We start from the raw sequence: 24,165 nt of genomic DNA on the forward strand, positions 1-24,165 counted from the left end.
GTGTGTGTGTGTGTGTGTGTGTGTGTGTGTGTGTGTGTGTGTGTGTGTGTGTGTGTGTATATATATATATATATTGGCTTTTCTTGGAGACAGGGTTTCTCTATGTAGCCTTGGCTGTCCAGGATTCAGGCTGGTCTCTGCAGCCATCGTCTGCCTCTGTCAACCTGAGTGCTGGGATTAAAGGCATGCGCCTTTATAGATAAAGGTACATATAGATAAAAAGGTAACAAATAAAACTGGCCATGGTGATCCACCCTTAATCCCAGGGAGACAGAAGCAAGGGGATCTATGTGAATTCCAGTCCAGCTTCACTTACATAGTGAGTTCAAGGACAGCTAGGGATGGTAGGGAAACCTTGCCAAAAAAACACCAACAAAAAGGTGACAATTGTTTTATAAGGTTTTTTTATTGAAAAGATAAAGAGCTCTGAGGTGAACTGGGCAATGGTGGCACACTCCCTTAATCCCAGCATTCAGGAGACAGAGAGAGGCAGGTGAATCTCTAAGTTTAAGGCCAGCCTACTCTACAAAGTGAGTTCTAGGACAACCAGGACTACACAGAGAAACACTGACTCAAAAAACTTAAAATATGACTTTGAGGTGTCATATTCCTCACTCCATTAGCCATTTGAAACAAGATATCTATTCAGTGATGCAGTACAAGTCTAGTTAGTGCCATTTTATTCCATTGCAGAATGTGAATAGTAGCTGTTCTAGCTTTAAAATTTTTTTAAATATTATAAAATCATTACAGTCATTAAAAAAAGAAAGACTTAAAAATATAAGGCAGGGCTGAGGACATAGCTTAGTCAGTAAGGTAATTACCATACAAGCATAAAGACTCGTTTGAGCCCAAACACCCACATTAAAAAAAAAAAAAAAAAAAAGCTGAGTGTGTTGGCACAAGTTTGTAAACCCAGTTCTGAGGAAGCAAAGACAAGCAAACCCCAGGGCCAGTCTTCCTTGATCAGCAAGCTCCAGGCCAATGGAAGAAGACCTTGTCTCCAAAAACGAGGTGGATGGTCATTCTGTGGAATGACCTCTTACTTACTACATAGCCACACACACACACAAAAACTTATGCATAAAAGACAGGCAGATCTTTTTGAGTTAAAGGCCAGCCTGGCCTACAGAGTGAGTTCCAGGACAATCAAAGCTATGCAGAGAGAACCTGTCTTAAAAAAAACCCAAACCAAACCAAACATAGGCATAATTGTTTCCCTAATAAAGCCTCTGATTGTCTGTATCTTCTGTTTCCCTGAATGCAGCCATTTCTTCAATTGTGGCATTCTTCAGTAGTTGCCATATTTGTGTTACTGCTTGTCCACGCCCTCATCCACCTTTTGCTAGCCTCTGGTGAAGCCATGTGTGGTTGCGCTTAGAGTTCTCTTCCGTTTTTCTTACCTCCCTACTTTACAACAAGTTCTTGGGGAATACTTCTCGGAGAGATTATTTTCTTAAGGACTAACTGTCATGGAGATTAGCAGCAAGCAAGAGGTGAACACCTGGTTCTAATTTGCAGTATGCATTAAGATGAAATTGACAATAGGAAAGGAAGAATTTATCCCCTACCCCAACTATTATTGTCTCTTTATTCAAACAGAAATTGCTAAAGGAGAAAAGACTGGGTTTCCTGTGTTGTTTGTTTGAGGCTTTTTTTGTTTGGTTTTAATTTTTTATTTGTACTGTTTCATTTTTTTTTGATTTTTGAAATGGTCTCATGTAATTCAGGACGACCTTAAACTTCCCATGTAGCTGAGGGTGATCTTGAACTTACGATGTTTGTTTTTTTAAGTTTTAAGGATCAGTACTGTCAGGGTTTTACTGCTTTGGAGACACCATATCATGGCAGCTCTTATAAAAGAAATGTGTTTTGCTTATAGTTTTAGAGGTTTAGTCCATTATCATGGTGGCACACAGGAAGACATGGTACTGGAGAAGTAGCTGAGAGTTGTGTATCAGGATCCTCAGGCAGCTGGAGAAAGAGACTCTGGCCATGGAATGGGCTTTTTGAAAACTAAAAGCCAACCCCCAGTGACACGCTTCCTCCAACAAGGCCATACCTCCTAATCCTTTCAAATAGTGCTACACACTGATGACCAAATATTAAAATCTATGAGCCTTTGGGGGTTATTGTCATTCAAACCACAAGTACTAAAGAAAATTAGGATGAATTAATGGGTAGAGGAATAGATATCCATGTAGAATATATAAATATAGTAAAATATTAATATAGAATGTAGGGAGTGAGATTAGGTGTCCATTTAGTGATTATTCTGTGTTCACTGTGTGAAAGTTTTCAAAATACTCAGAATTGAAACGCTGTGTTTTCCTTCACAAGTGCTTCTGTGCTTTGGGCAGGTGTGTCGGTGCCTCTCCAGTTGGGCCTGCCTGATGCAGTGCCCCCGCAGTATGGGGCCCTGAGGGAGGTGAGCATTCACACCGTGCGGGCTAGGCTCCGGCTGCTTTACCACTTCTCCGACCTCATGTACTCATCATGGCGGCTCCTGAATCTCAGCCCCAACAACCAGGTAAAGTGCTGGCTTGGGAAGTGGTGCCCATGACGGGCTTTCCGGATCCTGGGGCCTTTCTGCCTTTGGAAACTTCTCTCATGGCTAACCTGTTATGCTCTGTGACTCAAGAAGAACAGGAAGAACAGATGTAATTCCATTGTATTGCTGATTTGTGAGCAAGTATGTCAACAGAAAGTGTTTTGATTTGTTTAAAACTGGAGGAAGCATGGGTGACTGAACATGTCTTATCTCCTACCCAGCTAATTCATGATGTTAAGTGGATGGGTGTATGGCCAAAACGTTAGGGGTTTTCCTAGCCTTCTTAGGGAGGCTGGATTGCATCCCTAGACCTGGAAAAAGAATGGGGGGGGGGGGAATCTAAATACACAGTGCTGCTAGGATCATAGTAAAGGGTACCCAAGAATCAGGTCAGCTGAGAAGTTTAGAAGCCTTCCTTCTCTTCACAAAGGATCGTTCTCAATCTAGTAAAGGAAAGTTGGGGAAATAAAGTAAATTTGGCTAATTTGTCTTTATAGAATGGTCCTACAATTTAAGAAGAAAGCGAATGAGGTTATTTAATAAGTAAGCATGTCTTCCAAAATGTGTATCAGTTTGTAAAACTCTCAGTCAGAAACCTTTGGATCACCAGTTAGGAGAGAAAGGTAAAGCCTTGACGTCTCCTATACACAGGAACAGACAGGCAGCAGGATGCTCTGCTGCACAGATTGCCAACAAGCTGGTTCTGGTTAAGTGAGAAATGTCTGATACAAAGCCATGTGAGAAAAGTAGCTAAGAAACATTTAAATAGTTTCTCACATGGTTGAGGATGTATGTGTGCATGCCCAGATTGAAAGGCAATGCAGGGCGTCAGTGGTGTTATCTCTGTGTGGATGGATTATGGATGATTTTATACCTTGTCTGTAGTTTTCCTTTTCTTTATTTTCTAAGGCTTAAAAAATATTAATCACATTTTATAATTTTTTAAATTTACTAATTGCAACTGGTGTTCTGATCAGTGCTGTTATAGGACATTTCAGAAAGAAATTATATCTAAAAGTGCTATTTCTTTGAAGTTTTGTGTTATGCCATCTTTGATCTCTTCATGTTGTCTACAGAGCAGCACCTCTCATTACAATGCTGGAACCTGGGGCATCGTACAGGGACAGCTGCGGCCTCTGTTAGCTCCGAGAGTCTACACACTGCCCATGGTGCGCTCCATAGGGAAGACCATGGTTCAAGGCAAAAATTATGGGCCTCAGATTACTGTAAAGAGAATATCAACCAGGTAGGTCATGTGTGTTTCTCCAACCAGCTAGAATTGTTTAGAAATTACTGTTAACTCATCTCTGTGCCTTAGCTTCTCCAGTTTTAAAGGGCAGTGACAACGCTCACACTGGTCCCCATGTCCATTCATAATGAAAAGATGCCACCAAGGATCTCTGGGATGATCTGTGGAGCAGAAGAGTTGTGTTAACATTATTTCTAATGGGTTTTGTTGTTGTTGTTTAGAGGACGGAAGTGTAAGCCCATCTTTGTTCAAATAGCGAGACAAGTGGTAAAGCTAAATGCATCAGACCTCCGTCTACCCTCCCGAGCATGGAAGGTTAAACTGGTTGGAGAAGGGGCTGATGATGCTGGAGGAGTGTTTGATGACACCATCACAGAGATGTGCCAGGTACCTGCATGGGCATCCCCCCTGAGCTCTGTTAATGGTGTTTGATATCCAGTGCCTGTCAGTTCAGCATGGCTGCATCTGTGAGTCTGTGTTTCCCTGCTAGTGCTGTGTGTGCAGCAGACTGTAGTGAGTTCAGGAAATGTTTTGTGGAGATACCTTAGCATATCAAGATCACTGACTTTTCACCCTTCCAGCATCAGGTGTGCAGGAGTAGAAAGAACAGTGGTGACACATGAGTGCATCAAGTAGGAGACAGATCCAGGACCACTGTGTGCTTTACAGCAAAGTGGGCCACCAGGCTCCAGAATAGAAAATGTGTGTTAAAGAGTTTAAGCAGGGGCTGGGAGCTACCACCGTGATTAAAGTTCTGATTTTAGAAGCCACATTGGTGGGTTGCTTCAAGATTAGTTCTCTTCCTTCCACTTAATTCTGTTCCATTAGTTCTGTCCCTGTGACGTGGGTAACACTTGGCTGTCAGTATTGAGGCAGTTTGGAATTTCACCATACCCTGTTCATAGCTACACCACTGCTCACTATTGGCTTCTCTCATGCTGGTTCTTTATGCTTCTTGAGGTTTCTCCCAGGGAGGACTTCATAATTTTACTTTAAGTTGAAATCACAAAAATAACTAAGCTCTAGAGATTGCTGAAGTAGAGCTTTATAAGTTTCCCAAATATCTCCTTTGCAGTATTACCTCCAATGAAGTTGGTTTGTTCTCTTGATGCATTTGATTGTTATCTCTCAACAAAACCCTTTTCCTGCAGGAACTTGAGACTGGTATAGTTGACCTTCTCATACCCTCTCCTAATGCTACTGCAGAAGTCGGTTACAATAGAGACAGGTAAGGTGGGCATGTTTCTCAAATGTCTTAATAATGACAGTTACTACTGAGTGCTTCCTGTTCTCACTGCTCCACTCATGTTCCCCACTAAGTCCTCATTATAACCCCAAGGCAATGCAGCCATCAACCCTGTCATGATGAGAAACAGACATTGCCAACCTCGCCCAGTACTAAGGGACAGATTGATGATAATCCCAAGGGAAGAAGACACTCAAGGTCTCTTATGTACCCTGGTGCCTTGTGTTTCTCCAGGCTGTGTAGCTTTCTTGTGTCTTGATTCATGTAGAAAGCTCTGCTGCTGCCATGTCATGGAGCTACTTGGTCACGTTCCACTGCTGTCCTTTCTTTGCAAGTTTAAATGTTTTTCATCTTGCAGTGAAATGATTTCGGAATGTGGGACATTCTTGAGCAGGTGGCTACTAGCCGTTCACTGCTCTTCCTTTGTTTCTAAGTTAGCTGGGTGTGGTGGGACGTGCCTATAACCTGGGAAGTACAGCTAAGAGGATCGTGAGTTTAACATCAACCTGAGCTTCGTAGCAAGGCTCTATCTTAAATAGAAACAAAGTATGAGCTGTGGAGATGACTTGGAAAGTAGGTGCACTTGGAAACAAGAGGACCTGAGTTTAAATCTTCAGTACATAAAACCTGGGTATGGCTGCTTGTGCCTGGAACTCCAGTGCTGGGGGTAGAGACAGGCAGGGTCTGAGCTCAGTGGCTGGCCAACCTAGCCAGGTGAGCTTCACATTTAGTGAGAGATCCAGTCTCAAAAAATTTGAGGCGAAAGACATGTGTTGTGACACACACCTTTAATCCTCACACAGAGGCAGAGGCAGCCTGATGTCTGTGAGTTGACGCCAGGTTTGTTCACATAGTGGCTTTGAAGTCAGCTAGCAGTAATAGACTGTCTCAGAAATCTAAGGTGGAGAGCAATAGAGAAAGACACCCAGCATCCTTCTCTGGCCTCTGTACACTCAGAAACCTGCCACGTGCTCATGCATGTACAAGTGCACACTCTCTCTCACACATGCTTATTCTCACACATATGTACATGCGCTCAGTCTTTCTCTTAAGAGTGAGATTCAGAATGTTGTCCCTATGCTGTCCAAAACAATAGTCATGTAGCTTGGTGAGCACGCACATGTGATTAGAGTAACTAAAGAACTGCAGGTGAGTGTGCCGTGACGGCACATGCTTACAATTTCCAGCACCTGGAACCAAACGAGGGCCAGTGGGGATGCTTAGACTTTAAACAGCCGAGGGTACTCAATAACCACTGGACTCAACGGCACAGGCCCAATCTAATGCTCTAACTATGGGAAACGTGTTTCTAATGGGAGGAAGTTTTTGCTAAAAGATTTTACTTTTCTTTTGCAGGTTCCTTTTTAACCCCTCTGCTTGTCTTGATGAACATTTAATGCAGTTTAAGTTCTTGGGAATTTTAATGGGGGTTGCCATACGTACAAAGAAGCCTCTGGACCTTCACCTGGCCCCTCTGGTGTGGAAACAGTTGTGTTGTGTTCCACTTACCCTCGAGGACCTGGAGGAGGTGGATCTGCTCTATGTGCAGACCCTTAACAGCATCCTTCACATTGAAGACAGCGGCATTACTGAAGAGAGTTTCCACGAGGTAAACTTGCCATATCTGACTGCCTGTGTACTCCGATCAGTGTTCTGGGTAGAGGCAGAAGCTGTCTTCCTCTTTCTGTCAGCCTGACCTTGGAATGTCTGGGCCAAGCTGCCCCTGGTAGCTCAGCCTTAGTGACCCAGGTCGCTGCTAATGTGGAGACCTGGCTCCAGCCTCCATCTTCTGCTCCTTCCACTTTAACAACTTTTCTGCATGTCAGAGTGGACAACCAGGTACACCAAGAGGAGAGGGAGGCCTAGGTAGCTGGAACATAACAAACTTGGTTTGGTGCAAAGATGTGCCTCTTTTTACCTGTAGCAGATGGGCCAGCATGGTCTTGAGCAGGCAGACCTGCCTGGCCTGCCTTGTTTTTGGTACTAAAGCCTTGACTTTTTTAGTTTTATGTGAGAAATGTGCCTTTTGTTATCCTCTCTACCATGTAATAAAATTTCTTATTTTTCTTTTCTCAGATGATTCCTCTTGATTCTTTTGTCGGCCAGAGTGCTGATGGTAAGATGGTTCCCATAATCCCTGGAGGAAATAGTATCCCGCTCACATTTTCCAATAGAAAGGAATACGTGGAGAGGGCCATTGAGTATCGGCTTCATGAGATGGACCGGCAGGTGAGATGAAACCTCATGCAGGAAGTGGCCTGGGATGCTTCAGTTTGTCCAGATGAAAGCTCACTGGTTACAGCCAGATGTGGGCATTATTTGCCATGTATGCATAGATTCACTTGTGTCTCTATTTCAGACCTTATCCAGAGACTTCTTAGGTCATGTCTCCCAACCCCCATCCTTAAATCAGCTCTGAATTGATCATTGCTGTATGAGGCTAAGTTCTCACCTCAGCTTCAAGGCCCTGACTCCTCACTCCTCCTCATGTACCTGGCCCATATTTCTTACAACTATCCCATCTAGTACCTGCTCCAGCTAGGTCAGTCAGTCCTACAAATGGCCTTTTGTCTGCATGTGTAAGAAGGTCAGGTTCGCAGGAACAGGAGTTATAGACAGTTGTGACCTGCCATGTGGGTGCTGAGAATTGAACCTGGGTCCTCTGGCAGAGCAGCCAGCTATTAACTGCTGAGCTATCTCTCTAGTCCCTACACATGATCGTAAAGCCTCATAAGAGCCTCTTTCCTTCTCCTGATGTGGATCTGCGAGTCGCAGCTAGGAGTTGCACCTCTTTCACAGGCCTGCTTCACTCTGCAGGTCCTCAGCTTGTCTCATAGTTGTGTGTATGAAAGGCTGCACCTGAGGACTATCTTCTCTTTCATTTGTGTTCTCCTTGCTCTGTCCTGAAACACGAATAAGCATTGAGTTAATCATGGGAATAGGAACAAGTGACCAGGAGATGATAGTATGTCAGAGTTGGTTCTTTCCGTAAGATCATTCATAGTTTCAATGTTTTATCTTAAGGTTATTGGGTCCTTTTTAGCTCTGGATCTAGGCTCTGAGGATACCAAAGTACAGTTACTTAACGTTCCATACTTCTCACTCCTGGTCCTTCCTTGAGTTTGACTTCGGGGCCGGTTCAGTCATTAAACTGTTTTCTTTAGTTTAGCAAAGGTTCAGTGTCAGAGCCAAAGCACTAAGGGTTATTGTGAGCACCTCACAGAAGCACAGAACCTAGAGAAAATAAGAATGGCCCTACCACAGGCCTCCCTGCAGGCAGGTTCTGCTGACCTTCCCCTGAGCTCCTGACGTCCACTGTCCTCATTTCTCTCAGTGAATTGGCCCCTTCCACTTTCACTTTCGCCTCATCTTTTAAAATTGAATGTTCTTCCTGTGATTGTCCCCAGTCATCTCCTTGCTTCCTCCAAGCAGCCAGCCTCACACCTTAGTATCATGCTGCTTATAAACAGCTCTTTTTTTTTTTTTTTTTTCCCTATCTTACTGGCCTTGGTAGCTTACTTTTAATTGTCTGTAGTGGATATGCCCCTTATTACCTCAGAGATGCTGTGGGCAGTCCCTCAGCCCAGGCACAGTAACCATAGCACCACTTACAGCCCCAAGGGTGGAGCTCCTGACTGGGGGCTTGTATTTCTTTCTTTTTTTTTTTTTTTAAATAAATGGTTTGAGGTTGGCCTAAAGAGAAATATTTGAAGTAGGGTTGCCTTCCTGTACCATAGAGGCAGAGAGCTGGAGTTTCTTCCTCTGTTCGGCAGCTACCCAGCTGCCCTGTGCTCTGAGAACAGAAACAGGATGACTCTAGTGGTGCTGACACTGCCAGGTCATTTGTCATTACTCATGGTGAACAATATTTACCTCATTTTTCATGTGAGAAAATTCAAATGATAGTAAGTGGTGATTGACAGATGTTCTGACTAAATTCTGTTTATTGACTTTCTATTGTACATTCTTTATGCTTTTCAAGAACTGTTTTTCAGTGGACACAGTTTTTAAAGAATATCCACCTATACCCTACCAGTCCTTAAGAGGTGCTTACGTGGATGAGGAGGTAGAACAGTCACACAACACACTAAATAGCATGGAGCTCCCTGTGACTAGAAACATGAGTGGGGGCCCCTGAAGAAGGCAGGAAGTGAAGGCAGGCTCCTATGTTGACTTTGAATTGAGACTGGAAGGAGGGTAAGAGGCTCAGAGCAGGGTGGAACTCACGCAAGGGTGGCCCTGGCCACAGGACTTACACCTAGAATGGACAGAGGTGGTCATGATAAGTATCTCTCCACACAACAAACGTATTAAAATGGACAACCTCGTGACAGGTGGCTGCAGTTCGAGAAGGGATGTCCTGGATTGTCCCTGTGCCATTGCTGTCCCTCCTCACGGCCAAACAGCTGGAACAGATGGTGTGCGGGATGCCTGAGATCTGTGTGGAAGTCCTGAAGAAGGTGGTGCGCTACCGCGAGGTAGATGAGCAGCACCAGCTGGTGCAGTGGCTGTGGCGCACCCTGGAGGAGTTCTCCAATGAGGAGAGGGTGCTCTTCATGCGCTTTGTGTCTGGGCGCTCCCGGCTGCCAGCCAACACCGCCGACATCTCCCAGAGGTTTCAGATCATGAAGGTCGATAGGGTAAGTAGGCAGTTTTCCTTCCTTGCTTAAAATCTGCTCGCTTTACCCCCTCTTTTATTGCTTGCCTGCTAGGGAAATGGAAGTCTAACCTCCCCAGAAGGCCTACCTGTTCAGGCTTTAGCTTTTGGGATTCATAACAGATCTAAAACCGTGATGCATCAGACTTTAACTTCACTTAGTGGTGGTGAATAAAGGGCCTGCGTGGATGTGGAAAGCATGTTGCCAGAAGCGCCCTTCCCTCGTCTTGCATTAGATCTGAGTGGGCAAGGGGTCCTCATGTGTCCCTGCCTCTCAGGCCCCAATGCCTTTTCCATGTGTAACTTGCATGCAGGGTCCAGTCTTGTTTGGTGTACAGGCAGTAGTGGCGGCCGACCGTGCCACCATCGGAGGTGGGTGCACAGGGTAGTGGCCCTAGCTGCAGATCCCCAGCCTGGTTGCATTTTGAAGGTGGCTTAGGAACATACAAGCTTGGAATCCGAAGCCCACATTGCATCTTACTTAGAAAGAGCCATCTTTCTAAGTACGCTACTGGCTGTGCCTCTCTCCTTGTAGACCTTTCAGGGATCCTGGACTGACCCCAGGGTAAACGCTGCTAGCCTTCCCCAGTCAGACCTCTGCCCCACCCTGTGTTCTGGCCATAATGGGCTTCTGCCTGTCTCTGCAGCACCTTGTGCTCTTTCTGCTTTGGAGCCTGCACATAGCGAATTCTCTCCTTCGTGCCCCTTCCACCTGTGCCTAGCAGGCACTGCCCTTTTCCGCAGAGCCCTCTGGAATTCTTTCCTGTGCTTTCTGCCTCCTCTTGACCTCCACCCCCTGGCACACCACTTAGGGTAGCTCTGTCCTCTTTCCTCAGCCATAACCCTTCCCCTTTCCCTATGTGTGGGCAGTCCTTTGAGCGGGTGAATGGGGTCTGGTGAGGAGATAGTGAGGAAAACAAGATGCTACCCGCAGTGCTTTGCTCAGCGTCAGTGTCTGCCCTGTGTTCTTCCAGGCGCCCGCTGCTCCTGGCGGCTGCTCTAGACCGGAGGCTCTCCACCTTCCTGGGGCTGTGGTCCTTCAGTACGGTTCCTCGAGCTGTGGGGACCCTCTCATTTTACCCAACCTTAAAATTACTTTGTTGCCACTTCATAACTTTAATCTTACTACTGTTATGAATCATAATGTAAATATCTGATATACAACCACTGTGAAAGCATCGTTTGACTCTGAAAGGGATCACGACCCACATGTTGAGAACCATTCACATAGACAGAGCTCTGCCTCCTGCAGCCCCCAGCTGGAGCTCTGCTCCTGGCCATGGCCTAGGCTCCCTGGGACTGCTGTGCTGGGGGAGGGCTATGAAAAGAGTCGTTCCATGCATTTCCTGCATGACTAGCCAAAAACTATAAGCTGTCAATCTGTTTTGTTGTTGCACAGTGAAGTGGGAAGGAGGTAATAGCTCCTTTCCATTCAGTTCTGGAAATGATCCTTACCTTGAATATGCCCAGACTACCCAGCCACCTCACTAATCTCCTGCCTCAGTAAATTGCCCACTGGGAGTGTATCTTTTGTGGCTCTTAGATCACTTCTCTAGTGTCCACATTTAGGTACTCTGAGCAATCTTCCTTTCCTCACTGTCCTCAGCTTCTCTGCCTGTACCTCTGTTATCAGCAGCTCCCACACCTGGAGGGTGCAGATCCCCCCCACCTCTGCTGAAATGTAGCCTCGCTTGGGGAACTCTGAGGAGAAGCACTGACTCAAAGAATGCCAAGCTAGGGAGGGAGGGCAGGGCTAAGGATGTGGCCAGTAGGGAGCGCTTTCCTGGCCCTTCCAGCCCAGCCCTGGAAGGAGAGAAACACTTACTGTTACATATCGCATAGCAGCTGTGCGCACTGCGATCCCAGTACCAAAGGGGGACTCAAGCTAGGGCCAGCCTGAGCCACATACAAACCCTGAAAGAAGAAATGACGTAGTGTCATTACTGTTCTTGCAAATAGTTTAGAATATGGTGGTTAGCAGGGAGGGCCAGACAAGATATTTAACATGCTGTCTAGCAGAAGCCATTTTCAGTTGTGTATTTTAAAAATTCTTCTTTAAAAGGTGGCCATAGTTCTAGCACTCCTCTAGGTCCAGTGCTTGGGAAGCATAGGCAGGCAGGTCTTTGTGAGTTCAAGGCCAGCCTGGTCTCCATACTGAGTTCCAAGCCAGCCAGATTTTATAGTGAGACACCATGTGTGTTTTTTTTTGTTTGTTTGTTTGTTTTGTTTTGTTTTTTCCCTTTTAGGCTTTTTTTTTTTTTAAACTAAATTAAAAAAAAAAAAACAGCTTTCCAAGCTGGGTGGTGTTTGCATACACCTTTAATTCCAGCACACAGGAGACAGAAGGTCAATCTCTTTGAGTCCAAGGCCAGTCTGGTCTGCAGAGCGAGTTTCAGCACCCCCAGGTTACACAGAGAAACACTGTGTTGAAAAAAAACAAAACAAAGCAAACAAAAAGCCCAGCTTTACACACACATTGGTGATGACAGTTAGCTAAGGCACAGCCTGGGCCTCGCTGTTTCTCCTCACCAGCTGTGAGCAGCAGAGAAGTGCGCAGACTGTATACAGCAGAGTGCGCTTGAAAGTGCCCTCTCTGGAGCACCCCCATCATGCTTGAGTCTGTGCCCTTGGTGGACAGGTGGGCACTGTCACCATGCTTTTCCCCTCTGCTGTGTTCTGTGCAGTGTTCTCCAAGAGCTCAACACTTCCCACCACAGGCCACTGGAGGAAGTGGAAAGGAAGACATAACTTGACTAAAAGTCTTAGGGGCCAGGACTGTGGATCCCATGTGCTTTCTGCTAAGACCTAATCTCCACTTCCAAGTAAATCAGCCAGGTGGTCTCAGCCTAGGCAGAAGTGCTCTCCTGCCTTGGGGTGGTAGTGAGCAGCCCCGTGCTCCCTGGACTGGCACTGCACTCAGTAATTGCTCTCTCTGTCCCTTCACAGCCTTACGACAGTCTGCCTACCTCACAGACCTGCTTCTTCCAGCTGAGGCTGCCCCCCTATTCCAGCCAGCTGGTCATGGCTGAGCGCCTGCGGTATGCCATTAACAACTGCCGTTCAATTGACATGGACAACTACATGCTCTCGAGAAACGTGGACAATGCTGAGGGCTCTGACACTGACTACTGATGAGGGTGCTGTCACCCGCCTCTCTCCGTAATGCTCACTTGTGATTTGATGTTTGACTTTTATGGTAACTGCATAGATGTTGTAGGAACATAAACTGAAACAGTGGCCACATTTAGTTACTTCAAATGAAACAAAGAAATTAGATGTTTTTATTTTTCTGTGATTGTACAAAAACAAAAAGCAGAAACAAACTGCTCAGTCAGGTTTCCTTCCCTCTGTATTTTTGGTCACTCTGAGTAAGTTTGCATGGAACCATTTTGGTGCATTGTTAGTTGGGAATGATACATTTTTGTAAGCCCACCCAGTGAACATGAGATTGTACATTGTGTATAATTGTTCATTAGAAAGGACAGTTTTACATGAATATTCATATATTTATTTTGTTTTAGTTTGATTCGCCTGTGCAGGGTTCCTTATGCAGAGAAATAAAGTAGATTCAGGAATCAGTGGGGGCTGCTGTTGTTGATCCAGGGGAGCTTCAGGCGAGGAGTTGAGGCAGACAGCCCAGATGGAACGAGCGTGGCTGCCCAGCAGTATCACTTTGATGCTCTTTGGCCCATTCAGAAGCTGGGGCAGGTTTCATCTGAAAGACACTACTGCGGATCATGTGGTGGAGGCCGGGACTTGCATGCTGCCTTCCGTTTGTTCTGCTGGCATCTTGGGTCTCTGGCTTTGTTCCCTGGCCCTAGAGCAGAGCTTTATGGCACCACCTCTCCTGCTGCAGAGCCTCAGCACACCTGGCGTGAGGCAGCGCCTCTGTGCCAGTGAACTGGAGGAGACAGAGTGAGCTCTGATGGCAGCTTGGGACAGCGAGGGGGGAGGGGAAGGTGGTGCAGAAGAGACAGCTGTGCACCTGCAGGGATCACCACGCATCAGTAAGTGGATGAGGGAGTGACTGAATTCACCAGGGTTAGTGTGAGGGTGCAAGGCTGAGAAAGAGTCCCACTTGGTGCTTGAGCCCGGCTCCTGTGGTAATTGGCAGGTGCTCATCTGTGCATGAGTGTTAGCTGAGTATGTTGGGGAGGGAGGGGCCACCTCACTCTGAGGCTCTTGCTGCATTGTACCAGAAAGAGTTGGAGGCCAGTGGGCAGCTTGTCTCTTTTACTCCCACCAAATGTGTACCACAAGCTGCTTCCTGTGGACTCAAGACAAAGGTCATTGCTGACAGCCTGCTCCAATAAGGTATGAGGCAGAGAAATGGGCAGGCAAATGTTAGAATTTATCAGTAGAAAGGCTGGTGTTTGTTTTTCTGAATCTGAGTGAAAATCCCTGATTAAGCTGAGAAGTCTGACATCATTTTATTGAAGTTTTCATCTGGAATTGGGCCTTAGAGAAAGGATCATGTTTCTGAGGGACACCAGGGGCTTCTAGATAGTGACAAGCCCTTAACACTGGGCTTGAGCTTGAAAGGCCATGTCTGGGCCTCTGGCCAGGAGAGTTTCACTAAGAGAATATGCTCGGTGGGGATGAGATTACGGGCCTGTTGACTCCTCTGGGTTTCGTCCTGGTAACAAGCAGTGTTTTCCCTCTTGCTGAGCCAAGAGTGTGCAGTCTGCAGGCTTCAGTTTACTTTAATTGTGGCTCAGACCTTTAACAGTGGCTATGCCCCACCTGGAGAGGCCAGAAGCACTCTTAACAGGACGGTGCTCAGACCTAAGGCACTGTCTCAGCTGGCCCAGAAGAGTTTTCTAGTGGGCTTTTACTCCACGCCACCATGCTGCCTCTTGGCTGGAAACCTGCTTGCATTCTTTGCTTCTTGAAGACTAGTATTCCTTGTCTGTGGAGCAACAGTTGGGTCCGGGGGTAGGGATTTGGTTTGCCTTGGTTACATTCACCCCTTAATTGTGTAGGTCCTTAATTGGTGGCATCATTCAGTTAACAAATACTTGCAGATTTATGCCCTTAATCTCAAGAAAACAAAAATCCTCTTGCCTTTAAAAAAAAAAAAAAACAAAAACAAACAAACAAAAAAGCTTTTCCCATATGTCTATGAAGAAGTGGGTTTGTTCAGGTTCTCCCAGATTGTGACTTTTGCTAGAAGAAGCTCTGTGTCTGGCAAGAAGCTCTGTGTTGTACATCGACTGGAAGAGCTTGCAGGAGGGTTGCTCAGGGTAAGGTGGTCTCCCTTTAAAGATTTGGGGAAAGTACTGGGCCACAGGTCAGCACTGCCATAGTAGGATCCAGGAGGCTTCGCTAGTGCAGAAGCTGGTGTGTGTCCCTCCAAGACAGGTTTTGAGCACCACCTCAGACTTTCCCAGGGTCTCTGGGGCCCACCACGTAGGCCCAGGTCTCTGCTGGCCTCAGGCTCCAGCTTGATGAGATCTTTATGCAGTTCCTAGCCAAGACAGTGGGCTGTCTTCTGAAGAAGCTGTGCACTCAGCTTCCTAGCATGAGATTGAAAAGATGGGTTCCAGTGAGGATGTGGTCTGAATAAGCCTGTGAAGGCACAGATCAAACCCAAGACCCGTTCCAGTTGTTCTGGCAGCCCCATCTGCCCCGACTTACCCACTTTCCCTGAAGGTGCCATGCGCTTGCTAAGCCCTGCCTGCTAACAGGAACATCGTCCTCACGGCTGGGACACTCCCCTGGGTGATCCACTGGGTTCCCCACAGATTAAAAGGCATTACGCTAGACCTGTGTGTTCTCTGATTCTGGGCTAGACACGCCACAGCTCAGAACCTGGCAGCAGCAGGAAAGACACTCAGCAGTCCCCAAGGCCTTGGAGGCTGTGCCTGTGTCTGGACAGTGTTCAGAGCAACTTCACAGGCTTTCCCTGTGCTTGGTGTTCTGGCTCCTGCTGGCAGGAGGTGACCTCCAAAGGCTCCTTTTGGAGCCTAATCTGTCCTTCACAGCTCCTTCCATCCAGTTCTCCCCTCCTCTCCTCCCAGCCGAGCTCCTAGTCAGGCATCCTGCAGTTTCTTGGGCTGTAACACTTTCCATATGGCTTGCTTGGCTCCCTGGCTCCCTTCGTGGCTCAAGCGTCACTTTCTCCATGAGATTTAGTTGGTGAACCCCTTCTGAGTGCCTCCCCACACCCAGGGTTGCCCGACTCATCTCTACCCTACCCCCACAAGCCGCCTTCTGTCCCAATTACAGCCTCCACTAGAAGAGAGGCTCCATGGGAACAGAAGAGAATGTCTTTTTCTTGTGTGCTTCCTCCTCATCCCACCCCCCAAATTGGGAAACACATTAAGGAGCCCTATGGGTAGGGATCGGGAAACCATTTCACAGAAAACTGGAAAAACCTGCCTGCAGATAAATGAAGTGGTCTTGGTTACAGCTGGTGGAGGGAGGCGCCCCTCTGAGCTTCCCTCTGGGTTCAATTACCCTGCCTGCCTGTCCCACGTCCGGCGTCCGGCGGGGAGTGGGGGGCGCTGGGTGAACAGAGGGCCCTGACCTTGGGGACGAGTGGACGAAAGTGAGGTTGACCTGGCAGTCCAGGCTCAGCCAATCTAGTGAATACAAGTCTCGTTTTGTGTCAGCACTTAACTAGGGCTACTACTTTCATCTTTAAAGGTCATGCACTCTCCCCTTGTGAGGACTATCAGTCATGCAGGGACGGAAGCGAGTTTTCTAAAAAGGCTTGTGCACGCTGCTCCGTAGGGGCAGGGGCGGCCCGGGAGGCCCTAGCCTCGGGTTCGTTGGGAGGCTCCAGGCCAGCTAGGGCGCACGGGCGCGCGCGGCAGACGTTCAAAGACCACCACCCCACATTTCCCAAGCATCCGCTCCTTTACTCGCGTGCGCGTCCTCCGTAGGAGCCCGTGGAGTGAGGCGGGCACTGTCCCCGGGGCGCGGCCGGGAGAACCGAGGCGGCGCGCGGTGGCTGGTCGGGGATCATGGTCGCGCTGTGCTCGGCGCTCAGGGTCAGGCGCGGGCGGGCGGCGCGTAGACGGAGCAGGCCGGCGGCGCTCACGTTGCGGCAGAAGTCCACGTGCAGCGTCTGCAGCGCGCGCCCGTGCGCGGCCACGGCCGCCAGCGTGCGGTTGGTAACGCGCGCGCAGTTCTCGAGGCGCAGCGCGCGCAGGCGCGGGCAGCTGAGCAGCAAGCGCGCCAGGCAGTCGTCGGTGACGTGGCCGCAGCCCGAAAGCGTGACGGACGCCAGGTTGGGGCACCTGCGGGCAGAGGGCGGTGACACGGGGCGAGGTGCGGCAGGACTCGAGGTCCAACCCAGGACACGGCTGCCGCGAATCCGAGGAGCCAGGGCTGCGGCCAGGGGCCCCTGTCCCTTCAACCTGTGGGAGCATGGGTCTCCGGGAGGGACAGCCGTGGGCCTTTCATCCTCCCCGGGCTGGAAGCCATGCGAGGTTGGGGACGGGGGCTCTGGGGATAATGGCTGGTGACTAAAAACCGTAGTTTGGAGTCTAGCCTTCAGCTCGGTCGCCTGAAACAGTTGCTTCATGCCCTGGGGCAGCAGCCCGCACCGAGGCAGCGAGAGCCAGGCCCGGAAGTTGTTTGTAGTGAGACCCGACTATCACTGGCCCAGAGTTTACTCTGTGTGATAGGTGAGTGGGGCCGTGTGTACCCATGCGCTTGTGGTAATTGAGGTCTGGGTGAGCAAAGGCACACAACCCACTTTCTGGAGATCAGGAGGGTCACGTGGCTTCCTCCTGGGAGGCGTCTCTGGTGGGCCTGGGCGCTGTGGTCAAGGAGCTGAATCTGGATGGAAGGACAGGTTCCTTTCCACACCACCCTCCCCTTAGTGCTTTGCCTACACCTAGCTGGCCCAGCCTATCTCCTGTGCCTGGAAAGATAAAAGTAATTTAAAATATACGGGCTTGGCACCGTTTCACACCGAGCTCATGCCGCCCTCACTGTGCACATTCAGTGCTAACCACGTACACGGTACCCCAGTTTTGTAAGTGAAGAGACTGGCCCAGAGTGACTCAAGGGACTTAACAAGTGGGTACTCTGTGGGCAAGATACAGTCACTCACAATGGTTCGAAAGGTGCGTTTAGGCCCACCGCATATTGCCTGATCTGGCCTTAGGTTTTAGACAGAGTGACGAAAGCGGAAGAGTCCCCTCACAGCCCCAGCTCGTTTTACCCCTCTCTCTACTGTGTCATTTCATCCTCTTGGCCTGTGACTGAGAGAATTTTCTCATTTTGCAGTGGGGTGTAAGGCAAACGTTTAAACACTTGGTCTGGGGACAGCCTCTGAACTGGAAACTCGGTGCCCTTTGCACTTGTCCTGACCCTAGGGACCCAGTGCTTAGCAGATAGTCTGAGGTCGAATCTTGCTGGTCTGGGAGATTAAACCTAGTTATCTTCCAGCAAGAGTGAACCAATGTGGGGTTGTGACACTCCCCTTCCACCCATCACCTTCAATTTTTTTTTTTTTTTTTTTTTTTTAAGCTTAGTAAAACCCATCAAAATGGCCTGCCCTGGCCTGGTCAAAGCCAAGCCTAAATCCAAGTTGGGGAAAAGAGAACAAGGGAGAGGCAGGCCGCTGTAATTTCCTATTCTGTGGAAGCCAGTCAACAGTGGCTGTCAACCTTGGGTGGCAGCAGCGGGCAACCAGCTGTTGTTAGCCTGCAGGGAGCTCCTTCTCCTCAGCAACTGGCAGGGCCATGCTGGCCAAAGCTGTCTTACCTAGGAAAGTGTGAGCAACCCATTCGATGGCTCAGCCTGTGCGAGGGAGGGCGCCTTGTCTAAAGGTGAAACGGGATGTTTTCAGGCCATGCTTATGCTAAAAATGACTTGCTTTAGCTCAGATTACAATTTAAGCGGGTGGCAAAACCCTGGGGCTTCTACACTGGATACTGAACACTCTCTCTGAGCACCACTTTTGCCCTTGACAATTGAAATACTCCGTCTGGCACTATGCAAAATGAGTGTTTCTCAGTGGAGATGCTCACTGCTCTCTGCTACCTGTGCACCGTGGCTCCTCCTTCCTCATCAGCAGGTCTTGGGCCTTGGCAGCTGCTTGGGTCAAATTAGAGGCCTGGACCAACTGATGCCTCTGGGAGTCTTTTCCCAGGGCTTGACCTTGACAGCACACGCTCAGCTGGACCCAACCAGCCCTTAGTGGCTGCCAGGAAAGACAGCTGCTCCAAAAATAGAGCCAAGCGAACTCAGTTCCTTTTTCACAGCAGCAGCTTCAGGAACTGAGAGACTGAGAGAGCCGATTTTGTCTGCCTTGGTCTGAGTCTGAGCCATACTGCTGTTGGGATGTGCTTCCCTGTCACCCTGGAGCCAAGGCCTGCAAGGCCACACTGCTCCGGGGCAAGGTGGCCTACCTGTCGCACACCTGCAGGAGGAAGTCGTTCACCAGGCTTTCATGCTGGCTGCAGATGCTCCTCTGGAAGGCGCTCTTGAGCCAGTCCTCGATGCTGCACACCTGCACTCGGCTGGAATGCCAACAGATGGACAGGCTGCGCAGTGCGGGGCTCAGCCGGAAGTTGTCCTTCTTGAGCTCTGCCAGGGAATGGAAGTGCAGCAGGGGCCAGAGGGTGGGGTCCTCAAACACATCTCGGAGCTGGGAGCAGGTCCTGGAGAGGTTCTTCCTGCTGTCCCTGTCCAGGAAGGAGAAGAGGCACAGCAGGCACTCCCGGTTGAGCTGCGTTATGTGCATGGTGAGTGGCGGCCTCACGTGCGTGTGCCCAGCAAGGATCTGACCTGCCTCCTGCCTCCTCCCCAGATCAGGACTGGTGGACATATATGGCTGAGGAATGGTGTTTATTTTTGGCCAACAACTGGTGCTGAAGCTTGGGGTGGGGAGGGCGGATATCAGGACCCAGACTTACACGCACAGCCATCTGTGGTTCGGCCTATGTTCAAAGGGCCTGAAAGTCCTGGCAGAAGAGCGGCCCATGGAAACTCAAAGTTTCCTTAAAAGGGCTTTCTTTTCCTCTGAGCTGACAGCAGTGTTGAGCACAGAGCTCCTGGCTTTTCCCAGTGTTTTCATTGGAGGTGATTAGCCACAAGAGCGCTGCCTGAGCTTGCAGTCTTTCTGTCTGGCAGGGTGACGGTCAGCTGTTAGATCTCAGGTTGTCCACGCAGCTCCTTCGCGTGCCCTTCCTAGGAGGAGGCCAGTCCTATCTACCAAGTTAAGGGTGGTGACGGGTCCTGAACTGTGAGTGGAATCCAAAGGTTCTTTTCAGTTACTTTAGCTTAGGACTTTGACAGTTTGCAGGGAAGGCTGAGCTGTCTTCAAACCTTAGCGCCTTTACTTGGCAAAGGATTTCCTTGGCCCAAATGGCTCTATTTTTACCCTGAACTGTCACAGAAGATTCAGCTGAAGTGTTTTGTTTTAAAAGCTTGTGTGTGTGTGTGTGTGTGTGTGTGTATATGTTTTCTTGGGCATAATTTCCTTTATCTGTCCCAGATATAGTACTTCCCAAGATTTAAGAGTGGGCAGAGGCCGCTCTTCTTCAGTTTCTAATTTTGAACACGGACTAGAGGTGTAAAGTGACGTAGATGCATGCATGCGGCTCCCCGCTGCCCTGCTTTTTAAGAGTGGTGATGTGTCTGTGGTGAGAAGTGTTGCAGCACAGCTGAGGGCAGGCACTTTGTGAAGCTGTTAGTACAACATGAGAAACCTAAGACAGCTCCAGCTCCCCCTGGAAGGACTCCGCAGAGCCCTGAGATGCCCGCCCATCTTTCCTCTTGCCCACGCAGACTACAGGACCACCCCTACTGTCTGCTGCTCTGTCGTTTCTTAGCTCTCATGGAAATAATCCAGGAGTAAGAGGAAAGAGGGGAGACCTTCCATGCCACTTGGCAACAGCCCAGCTGGTGAGGCGGGACTAGGGTGTGATTACAGCTGGAGTGAACACGTCACATGCACAAGGTCTCTTGGCATCGTATGAACCACTAAGCTTTAACGGGAAATTATCTTGGCACAGCCACCACTCACCTGGGGGACTACTGCCCAGTGGTGACAGTCACAGACACGTGCCCCCTTCTTAGGGCTGCCTCTGGCCACAGGGGAGCTGTGCTGTGGATGTGGAAATAGTTCTTACCTGAGCCTTTGCTGAGCCTGGGCAAGAGGTGACTTCAGCAGTAGAAGGGTCACAGGAGAGTTTAGGGGACTGGGGAGGTTACAGTGGGTTAAACATGCGCACAGTAAACCAAAGAAGAGAAATAAATCTCAGCAGGTTCCACAGGTGAGACACATGACACTCATTCAGGGCCAGCACATGTGACTGGTTTAATTGCATCATCTGTCGTCACTACACACTGAGTAGAATACAGTGGATAAGCATAGGTTTCTCCACCATGGAGAGAGACTTGTGTTGCCACAACTGTTTCTATCCCCACCTGTGTGGGAGGACTTGAAGTTTCCTGATCCCATAGGCTGACGGGACAGGGTATGCGTGAGGCCCTGCCTCAGTGTAAACTGAGCAAAAAGCTGCATGTGGGCGAGAATGCATGATGTGGAGAAAGCCCTCAACAGCAGAGAAATGAGGTTGTAACAGATGCAGTAAGGCCACACATTAACACACAAATAGGCACATTTACATCGTGGGTGTTCAGATGTGCAATGCGAATGACTGCAGTCATTTTCTCAAAGTCTTGATAGTGCCACTCAGACATTAACGTTTAAGTAAAATGAAGCAATAAAGCTGCTATAAAATTCCCAGAGATGTTTCATTCCCCTTGTATGCCCACAGAGTTGCCTTCTACTGAGCACTCTCCCCGACACAGCAGTCCAGTCCGCTGCTGCGTCAGCCTCAGAGCTGTGACGGCGTCAGCTCTGAGTCCTCACTGTGTAAGCCATCACAGTTGCCCATTCAGAAGCCAACACATAAATTCCAGACGAGCCTGGGTTAGCAGGGGCTGTGTGCAAGGTCAGATGAGATTCAAATTCAGGCTTAACTATGTTATCAAGATTCCAATATGTTAAATCATGTGACCCTCAATCTGTGGATCAAACCAATAGAATAATAAAACTGCATATGCCTCTGCCTCATGTAACTCGGCAGTTCCTCAGTGTCTTCCTGCAAGAAAATTTAGACCAGTGTGCGAGAGAACCCTACGCCCTGTGGAAACGTACTAGCCCTGCACTGTCCTGTACCCAGCACTGGACATATGACTATGGTGACTGAGGAACAAGTTTTCAATTTAACCACATGTAGCCATTGTCCTGACAGATTCAAGTTAGGTTTGTGTTAAAGTGCTGCTCCCACGTGTAACTTCTGCTCTGAGGGAGGGCACCTAACATTAAAATGGAATTGGGCCATGTCTGCTCCATCAACTTCACACTCACCAAGGAAAGCTACCAAACTTACTTTTCTTTTAATAGGAAAAACAGGATTACTAAAACATCTACATGAAGTGCATTTTTGTTCTTTGAGAGGAGGCAAACATGGAACAGGCCATGTTGGAGTTCTGCACTCTGACATGCAGGCTGTCATTACCTCCATCTGCAAACTCAATCACTGGCCTCCAGCATTTGCCACCAGCTGCCTTCTTTAAATAGGCCAAATTTCAATTTGGATTAAACCCAAGTAGCACTTAACTACAGTATTTTTTAAGCTACTGAATTTAAGAATAGAAACTAGTCTTGTTCAAAATACTTTGATTTGGCTCTGCTTTCAGGCAGGGAGTGAGTTAAAACCCAGACTATAGATGACTCGGCTTCTGCCTGGAGGCAAGTGTACAGCAGTCAGCTCTGGAGGCTAACAGCCCACTCTGATGGGCCAACAATCTGCCTCACAGTGCACACCTCTACCACACACTGAATCACAGGGCTTTTTAAAACACTTATTTGCACTTCCCAGTGTTCCTTGCCTGTCTGCCCCAAGAAAATATAACAGAAGAACAGAAACAAGAAATAGAGCAATTCCGGAACTCCAGCACAGATGCAACGGTACTGACAGATTTATTTAAAGCTGAGAAACAGCAGCCTGAGACGCAGGCAGTGCTGATGGCCGGGTCTACTGACCCTCAGCTACTGCTTATGGTCAGAAGGAATTCCTGAGCAGTCACTGTGAAACCTCTGGGCCACAGATCCTGCGCACACGACCCTCACTGTGGAGTCGCTGACATGGCTGCTGTGAAAAGGCAGCAGGTAGGGTGGCTCTCAGCATGTGAGTACAGAGCAAATGCAAATGTGCCTTGGTGAGAACTGAAAACATTAATATAAAAAGTCAGAACTAAGTTCTGGAAACTACATATAAAAATCAAATTATTACAACTAAAGCAGCCAATCAAAATGCCTGCTGAGGTTTTCTGGTAGAACAACAAAAATTAGTTGGTGGCCATTTTGAGTAAGTCACTACCACTGACCAAACTAAACCCCAAACTGGAAATTGAAAAGTGCATAATGAAATTAACTCTTGGATCAAGTATTTATGGAAAATTGGAAATGTTTGTCCGGTACAGTTGATGAATCATGATCAGAGGAGGTATTAAAGTTTATCTGATCCAGCTCTGGCCTGACGCTCCACATAAAAGAGAATGTAGGCTTTTGCCTTCCCGACGGTCTCCTCATCAGTCACTGTTACAGTGCTGTCATTGAAATGGAACCAGCAGCCTTCATGAGTTGCGTATGCCGTGTAATGTCCAGAACCGACTCTGTTAAGAAAAGGCAAAAATAAATAAATAAATAAACAAACAAACAAATAAATAAGTAAATAAAATGAAGGAAAAGACTACAGAAGGAAAGTAGTAAATGGCTGGGGGGTGGCAAATGTCTTTAATACTAGCACATAGGAGACAGAGGCAGGTGTTATCTCTGAGTTTGAGGTATACATAGTACTAGGGCTATGCAGTTATAAACTCTGTCTCAAATAATGATGATGAAAAGCTACAGAAGACACAAAAGGACCTTTGCAGCTGAGCAGTTAAAGGTCATCAATTTAATAAGCATAATAATTAGAAAATAAAATCCTAGAGACCTCTAGTTTAAGATGGTAGTTGAGCTCTTCTGTTTACCTTCCTCTAAACCCACAGACAAGGAATATATTGACACTGGGAAACAGCTAATAAAGCAACCCACCACAAAACTGAGTTTCTGGAACAAAGCAGACGGCACTGAGGCAGGGTGGAAGCGAGAGCGCTGTGGGCAGCCTCGTGAGCAGAAGCCTCTGGACAGAGGCAAGACTGACGCCAGAGAATCAGCCTGCCCTCAAGAGAGGTACCCTGTGACCTGGTCACTAAGGGCTCTGCCTGTCAGCACAGCCTGGTGTGAAAAGAGCAAGTGGAGAGCTCAGTAGCTGCTACAAAGTTCTTTAGCATAGTTTTGCTCTCCCATTTCCTAGGGGAAAGTAACAGCAGTAGAAATAAGTCGGGGGGGAGGATGTGTGTGTGTGTGTGTGTGTGTGTGTGTGTGTATATATGTATATATATATATATATATATATATATATATATATATATATATATAT

General features: G+C 48.1%; 3 protein-coding genes across 11 annotated transcripts in view; 1 reads left to right on the top strand and 2 right to left on the bottom strand.

The window, feature by feature from the left end:
* The window catches only part of Herc1 (HECT and RLD domain containing E3 ubiquitin protein ligase family member 1), a 162,378-nt gene extending 149,097 nt beyond the window's left edge, over nucleotides 1-13,281 (top strand). For all 7 annotated transcript variants that reach the window (XM_055597768.1, XM_055597801.1, XM_055597785.1 and 4 more), the window contains exons 71-78: nucleotides 2,361-2,530; nucleotides 3,628-3,797; nucleotides 4,022-4,187; nucleotides 4,952-5,028; nucleotides 6,403-6,655; nucleotides 7,123-7,275; nucleotides 9,381-9,686; nucleotides 12,650-13,281. In XM_055597768.1, the coding sequence (XP_055453743.1) occupies nucleotides 2,361-2,530; nucleotides 3,628-3,797; nucleotides 4,022-4,187; nucleotides 4,952-5,028; nucleotides 6,403-6,655; nucleotides 7,123-7,275; nucleotides 9,381-9,686; nucleotides 12,650-12,835 (1,481 nt within the window). In that variant the 3' untranslated portion in view covers nucleotides 12,836-13,281. The remainder of the gene's footprint in view (nucleotides 1-2,360; nucleotides 2,531-3,627; nucleotides 3,798-4,021; nucleotides 4,188-4,951; nucleotides 5,029-6,402; nucleotides 6,656-7,122; nucleotides 7,276-9,380; nucleotides 9,687-12,649) is intronic.
* A 31-nt stretch (nucleotides 13,282-13,312) lies between these two features.
* Nucleotides 13,313-19,423, bottom strand: Fbxl22 (F-box and leucine rich repeat protein 22). 2 transcript variants are annotated; one of them, XM_055597811.1, is made up of 3 exons: nucleotides 19,072-19,423; nucleotides 16,570-16,947; nucleotides 13,313-15,219 (listed from the first exon to the last, which is right to left on the bottom strand). In XM_055597811.1, the coding sequence occupies exons 1-3, from the start codon at nucleotides 19,404-19,406 to the stop codon at nucleotides 15,171-15,173; spliced, it is 762 nt and encodes a 253-aa protein (XP_055453786.1). In that variant the 5' UTR covers nucleotides 19,407-19,423; the 3' UTR covers nucleotides 13,313-15,170. The 2 variants fall into 2 exon arrangements, 1 of the variants encoding a protein (XP_055453786.1); XR_008719037.1 differs by having other exon boundaries at nucleotides 15,162-15,215; nucleotides 16,081-16,947.
* A 3,210-nt stretch (nucleotides 19,424-22,633) lies between these two features.
* The window catches only part of Usp3 (ubiquitin specific peptidase 3), a 78,886-nt gene continuing 77,354 nt past the window's right edge, over nucleotides 22,634-24,165 (bottom strand). For both annotated transcript variants that reach the window (XM_055597839.1, XM_055597844.1), the window contains one exon: nucleotides 22,634-23,353. In XM_055597839.1, coding sequence (XP_055453814.1) covers nucleotides 23,188-23,353 — 166 coding nt within the window. In that variant the 3' untranslated portion in view covers nucleotides 22,634-23,187. The remainder of the gene's footprint in view (nucleotides 23,354-24,165) is intronic.

Source organism: Psammomys obesus, unplaced genomic scaffold (genome assembly GCF_907164565.1).
Source record: "Psammomys obesus unplaced genomic scaffold, mPsaObe1.curated_primary_1811, whole genome shotgun sequence".
Lineage (NCBI taxonomy): Eukaryota > Metazoa > Chordata > Mammalia > Rodentia > Muridae > Psammomys > Psammomys obesus.

Coding starts and splice junctions, on each gene's coding strand:
- Fbxl22 (XM_055597811.1), bottom strand. CDS start 19,406: ATGCACATAACGCAGCTCAACCGGGAGTGCCTGCTGTGCCTCTTCTCC. Junction 16,948..19,071: donor CTCCTGCAGGTGTGCGACAG/GTAGGCCACCTT, acceptor CTCTGCCCGCAG/GTGCCCCAACCTGGCGTCCG. Junction 15,220..16,569: donor TACGGAGGACGCGCACGCGA/GTAAAGGAGCGG, acceptor ATCTCATGCTAG/GAAGCTGAGTGCACAGCTTC.